The 12,665-nt window shown below is 37.0% G+C and overlaps 1 protein-coding gene across 1 annotated transcript in view; it reads left to right on the plus strand.

The window, feature by feature from the left end:
* Positions 1 to 3,057: 3,057 nt before the first annotated feature.
* The window catches only part of Spaca1 (sperm acrosome associated 1), a 14,578-nt gene continuing 4,970 nt past the window's right edge, over positions 3,058 to 12,665 (plus strand). Inside the window, exons 1-4 of the mRNA XM_005377737.1 lie at positions 3,058 to 3,479; positions 7,858 to 7,914; positions 10,799 to 10,900; positions 11,798 to 11,904. Of these exons, the coding sequence (XP_005377794.1) occupies positions 3,230 to 3,479; positions 7,858 to 7,914; positions 10,799 to 10,900; positions 11,798 to 11,904 (516 nt within the window). The 5' untranslated portion in view covers positions 3,058 to 3,229. The remainder of the gene's footprint in view (positions 3,480 to 7,857; positions 7,915 to 10,798; positions 10,901 to 11,797; positions 11,905 to 12,665) is intronic.

Below are 12,665 nucleotides of genomic sequence, written 5' to 3' on the forward strand. Positions count from 1 at the left end.
GATTTGCATGGGGATGTGTAGCTGTCCTCTGCCAGACCCTTCCACTATGCTATTTCTGCCTTGGAGCCAGCTAAACTTTGGATGGAACCCATTGGAAACTGTAAGGCAAATAAATCTCTCTTCCTTTAAATTGTGGCTGTTGAATATTTTGTTCCAGTGACTGGAAAGTGACTATGAAAAAGCACATGGAAGAGTTACCAACTCAGTCTACAAGACTAGCGGTCAATAATACCAAAACTAGGCAAAGATATTGCAAAAAGGAAAACTATAAACCGCTATTCTTCGTGAATATTGATGTAAAAATTCTAAGCAAAATAGCCAGTGAAAGCATCAATACATAAAAGGGTAATGCATCGTTAACTAAGTAGATTTCTCCCAAGAATACAGGGTTGGGTCAGTATTAGAATATCACTCAATATAATTTACCATATTAACAAACTAAACTGAGGGAAGCAGAGTCAGAGTTGCAAATTAAGGACTGAAATTGGATTCCTGTTCCTTGGTATCCATGGACCAGAATAGGGTCAAACCCTCCGTACACCCTGGTTCAAATTTTGCCTTTCACTTATTTTTTTTTGCATTGCCTAGAGAGTATATACGTTTCTTAAGGACAGATATGCTTTTATAATCTACATGCTTATAAAAGAACACAATTTGTTATGCAAATCATATGGTATTTTACAAATGACTTATATTGTTGCTGTTCGAGGTATAATTTTAAGTCTTTATTTCAGAGTTATACCTTCCAGTTCCTCTTTGAGACTCATTTGGATTGCCTTTGGAGCTGTTTATTAGGCCATTGATGTAGGGTTTGTGGCCCTTCCTCTGCTCGAAATGGGTACTTTCAGGAAGATAAATCCTCAGGTGGACTTTGAAACACTCAACAATTTACACATGACAGTACTATAGATCTTTATAAAGTTTATGTTTGAAACCATGATTCTTTTCTTATTTTTCTCAGCATTCATAAAATGATTTATTTGCTCATGAATCAAAAAGAACTTTACTTCTCAAACCTATCTTTAAATTTCCCATTTTAATAACTCCCATAATCTTGCCAGATGCTATTGTATTTTATGGAATTTTAGTTCATATGCAATATTATCAAGACCCTTTACCAATACCAACTCAAATTTTAATACTGACCATTTTTAGAAGTTCTTGCCTTTTCAATACTAGAAACCTCTTTGAGAGGAAAAAAACAATTCAAATAAAAATGGTGACTTTTGCTTCAGGTTATCCATTTTGGTTATAAATAAGTGTCTCTGAAGAACCTGAGAGTTCCCTTCTTACCTGTTAGTCTGCTGAGACTGGATAGACAAGTGTTCCAAAGCCAAAGTTTAAGCCTCAAATTCATCTTGTACTATGGGATTCTTCATCCTCTGTGTCATAGAAAAAAATTTTTTTTTTTTTTTGGTCTTTTTGAGACAGGGTCTTGCTATGCAGTTCAGGCTGGTCTTCAACTCACTTCGTAGCCCATGCTGACTTCAAACTCACAGCATTCCTCCTACCTCAGCCTCCCAAGCACTGGGATTACAGGTGTGCACCATCATACCTGGCTGTCATGGGAATTTAAACATGGAATGTCAAAGTACATATGACACCATATGCATCTTTTCAAAAACAGCAGTAACAAAAAGCTATCATATTGTAACTACTAGATGAAATCAAAGTTGGAATAACAAAAGCAAAAAATGTCGACCCTAATTTGTCTTCAGTACTTGAGCTCAGACTTTGAATCATTCCACTAAGTACATCTTCATTAATAACTTTCAATTATAAGAATCACAAAGCATTGCATCAGCATTCGGAATATCTGGTTGTGAGCTCTAACTCTGCAAACGGTTTTCTGGATGATCTTGGGCTTGTCATTTAATCTCTCCAGTTCCTAATGTTCTCAATAATGAGGGGTTTGGAGTATATAAATGATTTCTAAGCTTCTAAGTCTATTCCTGAAGAAATGTGAATTAATTAGACCATTAAAATTTGCATCATGCACAAAACGAGTTAAATTCAGTTTCATTTCTTGCTATGACATAATTGGACGTACTGATACTGAATAAGCAGTGGGGAGTTAACACTCAAGCCCTAATATTTTCTACTGATTCAGATGAAAATGTCAAGGTAGTGTACGAAGGTATTCTTGCTTCTAGTCCAATTCAATCTTGGTAAACGGTGTTAACTCTTTTTTGGTGAAAAGATAGATTCTCAGTTTAAATCAACAGAGCATTTGTCAAAGTGACCTTACAAGGTTTTATTCGTGACCTATTGTACTTTTGCTCATTTTTGGCACTAACCGGAAGGAGAAGTATTTTTCAAACCAATGTTGGACAAGATGTTTGGTTTGTTTGTTTGGTTGGTTGGTTTGTTTGTTGTAGGATGCTTTTGTTTGTTTGTGTTTGGTATGTTAATACCACAGAATCAGGATCCAAATGTATCTCTAGATGGAAGAAACCACATAAAGTGAAAAGCAAGAGAAGATAATCCAAGAATGAAAGTTAAGTCCTATGTCCCATAATTGGTACCCAAACCATCAGCTACCCAAAAACAGAATGAGGACAAATTAGTTTGACAGCTCTTCTCTTTTTCTTTACCCACCCCAATCAGCTCAAGAAGTCTTCCAGAGTTGATAAGGCTACACAAAATCTTAAAATATGAATACACACTTGAGCTGCATTTACAGTGGTGCTCAGATCACTGAACCAAAGTCCTCTATAGATAAACCTCACCTGCACTTCTAAGACCTAGTTTGGGATACCATACTTAATAAGGCTATGACAAGTTTTTCTTGATACATACCAGGTTGGATATTTTGGAGAGCGAATTCTGAAACCAAGTCACACGTGCAGCGTTTGAGGGTCTAGGAAGTCTATTCTGGAAACAGGGAAAAGGAGACAGCACGAAAAAGGAATGCCATGTGGTTAACCCGAGGGAACTGCACCCAGCAGCCACCGCGCCGAGGACGCAGGGCGGGAACTCGCAGTTGGAGGGAAAGGGCGCCTCGGCCCCGCCCCCGGCGTGACGTGACGCAGCCCCGCCCCCGCGTGCCGGCGTGGAGCCGCGGCGGAAGCGCGGAAGGCCGTGACGAGCCCTGACGCGTCAATGGTTGCCTGGGCCGGGCGCCGAAGTTCGGAGTGGTTGTGGCGTGGCTTTGCTTTTTGACGCGTCGCGCCTGCTCCCTGGGCAGGGGATTGCTGCTGTGTGCTGGGCGGCCGTGGGGCCCGGAACCATGAGCCCCGGGGGTGCGGGTTGCCCCGCTGGGCTGCTGCTGACCGTGGGCTGGCTGCTCGTGGGCGGCCTTCGGTCCTCGAGTGCCACGAACGTCACCGCCCTTCAGGACCCTGGTGACAACCGCGAGGTCGAGGGCGTTGGCGGGGACCAGGGCCAGGGCCAGGGCCAGGACGACAGCGACGAGGACAGCTACAGTGACGTGGAGGAGGCAGAAGGGCCGACTGGCCCTACTGTGGCCAGGGATGATGGTGAGGGAGGAGGCGCCTTGCCGGGCTCGCTGAGGCCCCTGCGGAGGGCAAAAGCCTGCTCTTTCTTTGTCCCGGACTAGAATTGGCCATGTTACTCTCCGTAGAGCGCTCTCTGGTATATAAGCCCCGAGTTTATTGAGTCTGTGCAGTTGCGGGCCTTGAAGAAGCATGTACACTTTTAAGTACTACTTGGAGAAGGAGGAACATTCTTAAGAGGTGCAATTAAGAGGAAGGCGCAAGGGAATCATCTTGACTCTTGCTGCAGTCATTTCCCCTTTCCATTGTTTTTTTTTTTTTTTTAAGTTACAGAGTTCTTAAAATCGTCCTCCTCCCTTTTGATGGGAACACAGTGGAATTCATAATTCCCTTTACTGTGACACATTTAGATTAATATGCTGACAGCACTGTCGCAAAGCCGCATGTCAGCTTCATGCGCTCCTACCACTCAGGACCTTTGTAGCAGGAGTGTTTAATTTGTATGTTTAACTTCAAAGGAATAGTGGCAGTGGGAAACACCTATCAGGGATCCAACTAATGGCATCATCGTTAAGTGATAAGGTGTTAACCAAGCCTGTGCTTGGTACATAAATTTGCTTTATACTGCTGGCTCATTAAGCAATAAAACTTGACAAGCTGTGGTACGTGTTATATGGATTAGTGACACATACTGGTAGGCAAAAGGTCAGTTGCAAGTTTGCAGCCCTCTAGAGGAAGTTGATTTCCTTCCCCCATAAATGATCCAGCTGAACATTTTAATATCCTTGACATTTTCCTGTCTCCTCTATCTATACAGATAGAGTTGGTGCTTCATCTATCAGCCTTTTTTCCGCCCCCTGAGGACAGATAGTAACCAGCATCAGAAAGAAATTGACTATTTGAGGTTAATAGTGGGATCCAGGTTTGTACTGTCTTGATAACGTTATATGACAGAGAGCTTGAATAGGTTTCTCTTTGGAAATGTGAAAAAGAAAAATGACTAGGAAAGAAGAGAACATTATAAAGCACAGTAGCTATTGCTTCATTCTATCCTTTAATCAAGTGAACAATTTTAGTATTGAACTGGTCACAGGATACTTCTAGCTGTGAAATGCTAGATTTTATTTAGGCTAAACCCAAGTGATGGACTTATAATGCCCTACATCTAGATTCAAATGTAGATAAGTTACTATTCTCTCAGTGTTTCAGTTTCCTCATTTGTGGACTTCAGGGAGTCCAGGTACCCTCTGGAATATCATAGATACAGTTTTATGCACAAGTACATTTTCTGGGGAAATTGAGAATACAAAACTGGAAACCGTCAGAGATTTGAAATTTTCCAGGACCACTGGTAAAATTTGTATAGCTCTTCTAACCCTAATGGACCAGTAAAAACAATCATCACCACTTACTGGCTAGGAGACTACATTTTTTCAGTTTTAAGTCATTCTCCAAATAATTTATGAAACTTAGAATGGTCAGTGAAAATATCTTTTTAGAAATTTTAGTAGAATTTAAACATAAGCAAACCCCAAATTTTTATTCATTATATCATAGTTTTGAAGATGTACATGCTCGAATTGGATCAAGTAATTTGAATGCAACTAAATGTTTAACTGTTAAGCATGAACCTGGAACATATTCATCATGTGACTATTGATGCCACATTTCAAGTACTTCTTTAATAGAGTCTAGTTTATCTTCACTCTAGTTCTTTTTCTATTTGTATTGTCAAAACAATACTTTTTAAGACTCTAAAGGCACATATTTTGTTGAAGAGAAGAATGACATCTTTTGCTGCATAATTGCAAAACATTTTCATTTTTAGATTTATAAACACCAATTGGAATGATTAGTTCAATATGTTTTATTCATTTCTACACCAGCTATCTTATTTTAGTCACCTTTATATACACACCTGCCATCATGATTTAGCCATTTATAAATCCTATCAAGTAAATGTTGGTGTGTAAACATGAAAAAAAAATACTGTCCACAGCCTTTTGGAAAAACAATATGATTTAGGTTATTGTCACATACAGAAGGATCAAACCCTTTCTCTTGAAAGATGTAACTGGATGAGAATACCATATATTATTTTCATCCTTAGAAATGTGCACTCATTGATTCTTAAGTTAGAGAAAATTTATCGAGGCTATTCATCGAAGATATCGTCTGTCACTAAGATTTTTGTTTGTACAGTCAGCCTCACCATCATGATATAAAGTGCTATCGTTCTGTGTTCATCCTCTTATTCATTCAATAATTGTGAAATGTTTTCACTGTCAGTTTTATTCTCTTTGTCACTATGGGCAAAAAATGAAAAATTCTGTAATCTCAACTTTATTCATTGAAAACTAGAAACAGACAACAAGACAGGATGCTTCTAGACTTTTCCCATATACTTCTGAAAGATAATACAACACTTTGGGTAAAGAAATAAGAAATCAGACATCGATGGTAATCGCTGTGATTTATTTAACAATTACATCATATTTCTGGGAAACTCCAGTAATTCTTCAATTTTATTTTTTTATTTTAAAAACAGTGATGAAATATCATTGTGGAAAATGTAATAACATGTTTCAAGATAAAAATCACAAAAATATTTTAGACGTATACCTTTATGCCTTTTATATACCTTATGTACCCTTTTACATACCTTTAAAATATATTTTATGCCATTATTTTATACCATTTGTACAGATAAGGGTTTGATAGACTATTGGCTCTGGGCTTGAACTTAGAGCCTTCCACATGCTAGGCAAGAGCTCTAACACTCAGATATATCCCCAACTCTTACCTATGTTTTCTGTGTTCATTATATCTCATAAAGTACCAGCTGAAAGTATTCAAGCATTCAAAGCAGAAAAATGTCAAATCAAATTTGATCACCATGATAGCCTAAACCATTTATTTAACAGAGTCAGTATTGCTTTACTTATATGTATCAAATGCCTACTTCAAGGTACTGAATTTGGTGCTTGCAAGTATAGGATAAAGTGTTTATGAAGCTATTGAGATATTACAATAATCAAAATTTAAAAGAATTCTTAATCATATATGAAACTAATAACTTCAAAATGAGTTTGAATTGGGTAAGATTATTCTTAAATGTATTTATAGTGCTAAACAATTTATAGAGTTCTTTCACACATTCTCTTATTTAGTATGAATCAGATGATGTAAAGTCTTCCAAATTTTATGAAGAGTTAACTGGGCCTGACAGAATTTAATTAAGTTGCTCAAACTCACAGCTAATTAGTAGTAGAGGCAGTTGTTTGGACTTCAAGTTCAATGTGCTTTCCCATGTGATTTCTTGCCCCAAGATACGATGCGTTTTACAAATTATCTTTTAACACCTTGTTTTTTCTACTGAGACTTTAGCCCTAATCTATACTACGAAGAGCTGGTTATACACTGTAGCTACTGGAATTCATGCCAACCTTTATCATGATTGGAAAAAGGGAAATGTGATTTAGAACTAAGAATAACTTCTCAAATAATTATATTCCTAAGTTGTCCTGCTAAATAAAGCATTAAAATAAACTCTTGGAAATGTTTAAATTCACCATCTTAACCTAGAAATGAATAAAACCAATCTATAACTTTTATAATTTTAATGAACAGTTGATATTAACATTTTCATTTTGGATGAAAATTATGCACGTCAGCCGAGCATGGTGGTGCATGCCTGTTATCCCAGCACTCAGGAGGCTGAGGTGGGAGGATTGTTGTGAGTTCGAGACCCACCTAAGCTACAAAGTGAGCTCAAGGCCAGCCTGAACTGCATAGGGAGACCATGTCTCAAAAAAAAAAAAAAAAAAAAAAAAAAAAAAGAAAGAAAAGAAAAAGAAAGAAAATTATGCACTTCACTTTTTTTCCTTTGGAAAATAAGTACGAGAAAAGTTCATAAAATTCAAAAACTATTTTGTGTTTTTCTTTCAAATAGAATTTTAACTCATCATGTATTAACTGATGGAAAAAACAAACTGTATACAAAGTTGAAATACCTTCTTTTATTTCCTACTTTTTGGGTGTTACTTGGAAAATCTCACACCTATAAACATCTCAGTGAACTTGTTTAAAGGGTTAGGTTTCTTTTAAGTTAGATAATAACAGTAAATGTACAAGAAATGGCTTTGTATTCCTCACCCCCAAGTATGAAGTTTTTCACTGGGAAAAGTTCGTGCGTGAGTAGAAGGGGGACTATTAGAGAAAAGAACTTCAAACAGGAGGAAGGGGGAAGGAAACACACTGGAATGGGGGCAGGAATGATCAAAGTATGTTATGTGCATATATGAGTCTGCCAAAATAAAGCCCTTAGTCTGTACACTAATAAAATGCATGATGATAACAGGTTTTATATCATAAAATAATGCATTTTATACTTTATGTTTAGTTTTAAACAAGACAATAGTCAAAGAAGTAGAATTTGGAATGTGCACAGCCACATGTGGTAAGTACCACAAAGCAGATGAATAACTTATAATGTAATGGGGGGGGTTAAAACAGATTATGTAGCTATTGTTCATTTGTTACTTGTGTACTTTCATCTCATTGCTTTCTGTATCTAATAACTATAATTTACGCACTACATTCAGATGTCTGCTTCAAAAGGTAAGATGTTTTCAGTTCATAATCCCTAAGTTGTAGGCCAACTCCCAATTACCTTTTGGCATATAAACTGTTTTCACAAAAGTAAAAATTTCGCTATCTCACAGATGTTCAGAACATGAGAGATTTTTGCAATGCATCTCACAGATGTATTCGCACATACTGTGTTGGCAAATCTATCAAGAAATGTGCTTATGTCTGATAGTCTATTCTAAATTCTCCATTCTCCAATGTTTATGTTGTATCTTGGAGAAAAGTGGTATTGGTTTTCTGCGGAAGATAATGGTAAAAGAACATGACTGACTCTGATTGTTCCATGGATAGGGATTGCACATACAGTCTCTTACATAAAGCCCTGATTAAGGTTACTATGCTGTAATAGATTACTAGTTCTAAGACATCTACTGCAGAGTTTCTAACTAAGACTGTGGATAGGCTTAAGAATTTGAATTTCTAACAAGCTTACAGTGAAGCTGATTTCACTGGTTTGAGAACTATCCTTTGAGAAGACAATAAGTAACTCACAATAAAATGAAATTTATCCTAAGTAGAACCTGCACTGAAAAAAAAAGTGATAATGATGAGAAGGAAATCCTAACTAGAAAATAAGAATACAAACATTCCATCTAGATCAGAATACCTTTGGTCAAAATTTTCATCAAACTGCATATCTGAATTAATTTGATACAGCTTTTTTACTGTGGTAAAATATGCCTAACAAAATCTACCATTTTAATCATTTTTAAATTCAGTAGCCCTAACAAATCCCATACCCATTAAACAGTCACTCTCCACTGCCCTTTTCTCCCTTCTCCTGGCAACCCCTATTCTTTCTATCTCTTAGGATAATTTTTTGTGTTTTGATTGTTTGCTTGTCTTCACAGTAATAAGGATTGAACCCAGGGCCTTTGCACTGAGCTGTCAACTGCAGTCCTTGTTAAGTCACTAAGGTGTCCAAGCTGAGCTCAGACTTGTGATCCTCCTGCCTGGTCCTCCCATAGTTCTGGGATTTCAGGAATGCACCACCCTGCCCATCCTTTTAGGGTAGTTTTAAACTCAGTTTTTATCTTAACTTTATAGTGAGTCAAGAGACCAAATGAAGGGAAGTTATGTAAGAACCTGTGATTATTCATTTACTGTTTATCTTTCTTTTGCTGCTTACTCAGGAAACTTTCACGGAGAATTATTTTTACGATAGCTGTAGTAATTGATATTTTCCTTCATTAAAGAAATTACTTAGCAAGTGATTTTTGCAGTTGTTTAAAAACTTTTTGCCTACTTAGTATCAGGAATTGTTGTGGATGCTGAGGATTCAGGAGTGAATGGACACAATTCTCTGCCTTGAGGACATGCATACTTTCATAGGGGTAGATGGACACATAATATGTAAAAAATGTAGTATTTAGATAGTAATGAATTTTAAGGCAAAAAACAATATTTCATTTCTAAGTTTTAGAAATCTTTTTAGTTTAAAACAGTTACATATGTGGAAAAGACAAATGCTTTAGTGAAAAAGCTATTTAAGTTCTAAAACAATTATTTTAGCAGTCAAAAGTTTTATTCTAATTTCTGGTTCTATTTGGGATTTTTAGGTGTTACTAGGAAAATCTCACACCTGTGTACTTCTCAATGAACTGTATTTGGCTAAATAAATACATAAAATTCCTGCTTGGAAAATATTTATGCAGGTATTCATAAATTTAAGTGGAGCCATACTGCAGCCATTCTCAGCCATCTCCTAATCAAAAGATCCCTTTTACCTTCCATCATTCCATCCTCTTTCCCCATAGTATTAAGGTCCTACTCCTCACCCGTACTGTTCAGAGTGTGCTCCACAGAAGGTTGATGCATTAGCATCAACAAGTACCTTGTTACAAATGCAGAATCTTAGACATTCTCTAGACAGATTTGGTCAGAATTTGCATTTCAGTAACATCTCCAGGTGATTAGAGAAATTTTTTGTAATCTTCACAGGCTCCGCCTCACACTCCAAACAGTTCTGTGGTCAAATACTCTTGGGAGATCTTGTGTACTATGTAGTTCACCAAATCTATTTTAGTGGCTCTAAGCAGCACAGTTTACATGCTTGAAAAAGGAAAAATGTGGGTGCCAATTTAATGCCGGGCCACAATTATAAATGTGTTCTGATTTCAAAGATGTTAAACTCCAAAAATTTTTACAACTGGATCAGTGAAAATTTATATACAATAACATTAATTTACTGACATGTTAAAAAGTTTCTGAAACTTTTCTGAAAACTTCTGTAGTAAAGAGATCACTTGGGCTGGGAATATAGCTCAGTGGTGCAAGTGCCTGCCTGGCAAGCACAAGGTCCTAAGTTTGACTCTCATAATCAAAAAAAAAAAAAACAGTAAAGAGGCCCCTTTAACTGTATTTAATGTACCATTTTCAAATGTATAGGAAATCCTTTTTCTTATGGTAACAGCCTGAGGGGCTAGTGCTTTATGTAACTCACTTGAGAAAATACTGTTTTATGAAAAATTTAGAATGAGGGATCTAAGAAAATTCTAAATGTCATTATTCTGAATTTAGAAATTTAATTTCTAAAATTAGTAAGAAATAAGGAAGGAAGAGAAGGGAGGGCAGAAAGAGTGGGAGGGAGAAGGAAAGGAAGAAAAGGAAGGAAGGAAACTACACCTGGACAGGAAAGTAAAAGTCCTCTGCAATTAGTTTTTCTTAACATTTGCCCATTTCTTTCACCAAAGGTATTGGTTTTAGAGAAGTTATATTAACTAATGGATGTCCTGGAGGTGAATCCAAGTGTATTGTTCGTGTAGAAGAATGCCGTGGACCAGTAGATTGTGGCTGTGAGTGAATTCTGTATTGGAGGGTGATGGACAGAAAGTTTACTCTGGGGAAATATCCTTAACTTCAGATGGCTACAGGATACAAGAAAACAATCAATTGATACATTGAAAGGAAATTATAAAAATTTAAATAATTCTTCTCTAAACACTTACAGCTCTAAGTAACTTTCTGCTTTTGTTTTACGTTTTTTTCAGTGATGTCTAAAATTTAACAAATACATCTCTTACAACCCACAGACGCCTCATTGTACTTGGGGTTTGTGGTTGAGTCTGTCCTGTACGGAAACAGCTTTGGTGTTTTGGTCATGGCATTCTATCAGTTGATTGGTAAACCTTAAATTGAGAACTTTAAGAGCTGTTCTGTATCAAATTATGCTATCCTGACACTTCAATATCTCCAGTGAGGTTTCCTAACCAGTAAATTGGAAAGTACTAGCGTATCTCAGAGTTCAGTGTAACAGATGAACGTTGATCACCCTATCTTTTCAGCACAGTTTATTCTGCACAGAACAGTGGACCCAAAGTATCTATCTCCTGCTTATTTTGGTGACTTTCTCTTTGGCTCCATCACTCTGCTCTGCTACACTCAAACTGTCAATTAGAAGATTTTGTAACTTCCAGCACATAGTTGATACTTTAAAACTGAGGTTGGTTTGATATATTTTGTATTCTGTTTTTGTCTTTTGAGGCAGGGTTTTGCTGTGCAGTTCAGGCTGGCCTTGAACTCACTTTTGTAGCCCAGGCTGGCCTCGAACTTGCAGCAGTCCTCCTGCCTCAGCCTCCCAAGTGCTGGGAGTACAGGTGTGTACCACCATGCCCAGCTGAGTTTTTAAAAGTAATAGCATGTGTAAAGCAATTTGTAATGCCCAATTTATATATTTAATTTTTCTTTTTTAGGGGGTCAACCAATCTCAGAAGGCCTTGAAAGTGTCAGATTGGCTTGCATTCGTATATCTCCTGAAAATCGGTTCAAATATATATGGAAACTTCTAAGGTCAAACCAAGTATGTAATGAACATATGTAATCTGGCACTTCCTAGTGAGAGATAAAATTTGTTTCCCAATTCTGATGACTGTCAGAAAACTCAAAGTAGTTTTCACAAGTGAAGTTAAAAATTGTCCAAATTTATTACTGGAATTAAAATGTTTTCATTATTTAGTGAGACTAAGATTTTATATATGTCTTAGGGTCAGATATTTGGAAGCAAGGTTTTCATTGGCTCATGGAGGAGTTGTATAATAATAATAACTGAGTAATATTAATTAAAGGCTTTTTAAGTACCAATATCCTGAATTCAGAGTCTCTTTCAATACACATCACAACCCTGAAGTAATTTGCAGCATTATAGCATTTTACAGGTAAATAATTGAGATATAGCAAGTAACTTGCTCACAGTCACACAGGAAGGAAGTGATAGGGTTGAATTTGAAGTCTGGATTGTCAGACTCTGAACTCCATTTACACAGCTTTCTAGGCTAAAAGAGTAAGTTTTCTTCTTCTCCTCCTTCTCCTTCTTCTCCTTCTTCTCCTTCTCCTTCTTCTTCTTCTTCCTTCTTCTTCCTCTTCTTCCTTCTTCCTTCTTCTTCCTTTTTCTTCCTTCTTCTTCCTTCTTCTTCCTCCTTCTTCCTTCTTCTTCCTTCTTCTTCCTTCTTCTTCCTTCTTCTTCCTTCTTCTTCCTTCTCCTTCCTTCTTCTTCTTTCTTGTCCTTCTTCTTCTCCTTCTTCTCCTTCTTCTCCTTCTCCTTCTCCTTCTTCTCCTTCTCCT

The sequence above is a fragment of the Chinchilla lanigera genome, unplaced genomic scaffold, assembly GCF_000276665.1.
Source record: "Chinchilla lanigera isolate Chin_1 unplaced genomic scaffold, ChiLan1.0 scaffold00010, whole genome shotgun sequence".
NCBI classification, from domain to species: Eukaryota; Metazoa; Chordata; class Mammalia; order Rodentia; family Chinchillidae; genus Chinchilla; species Chinchilla lanigera.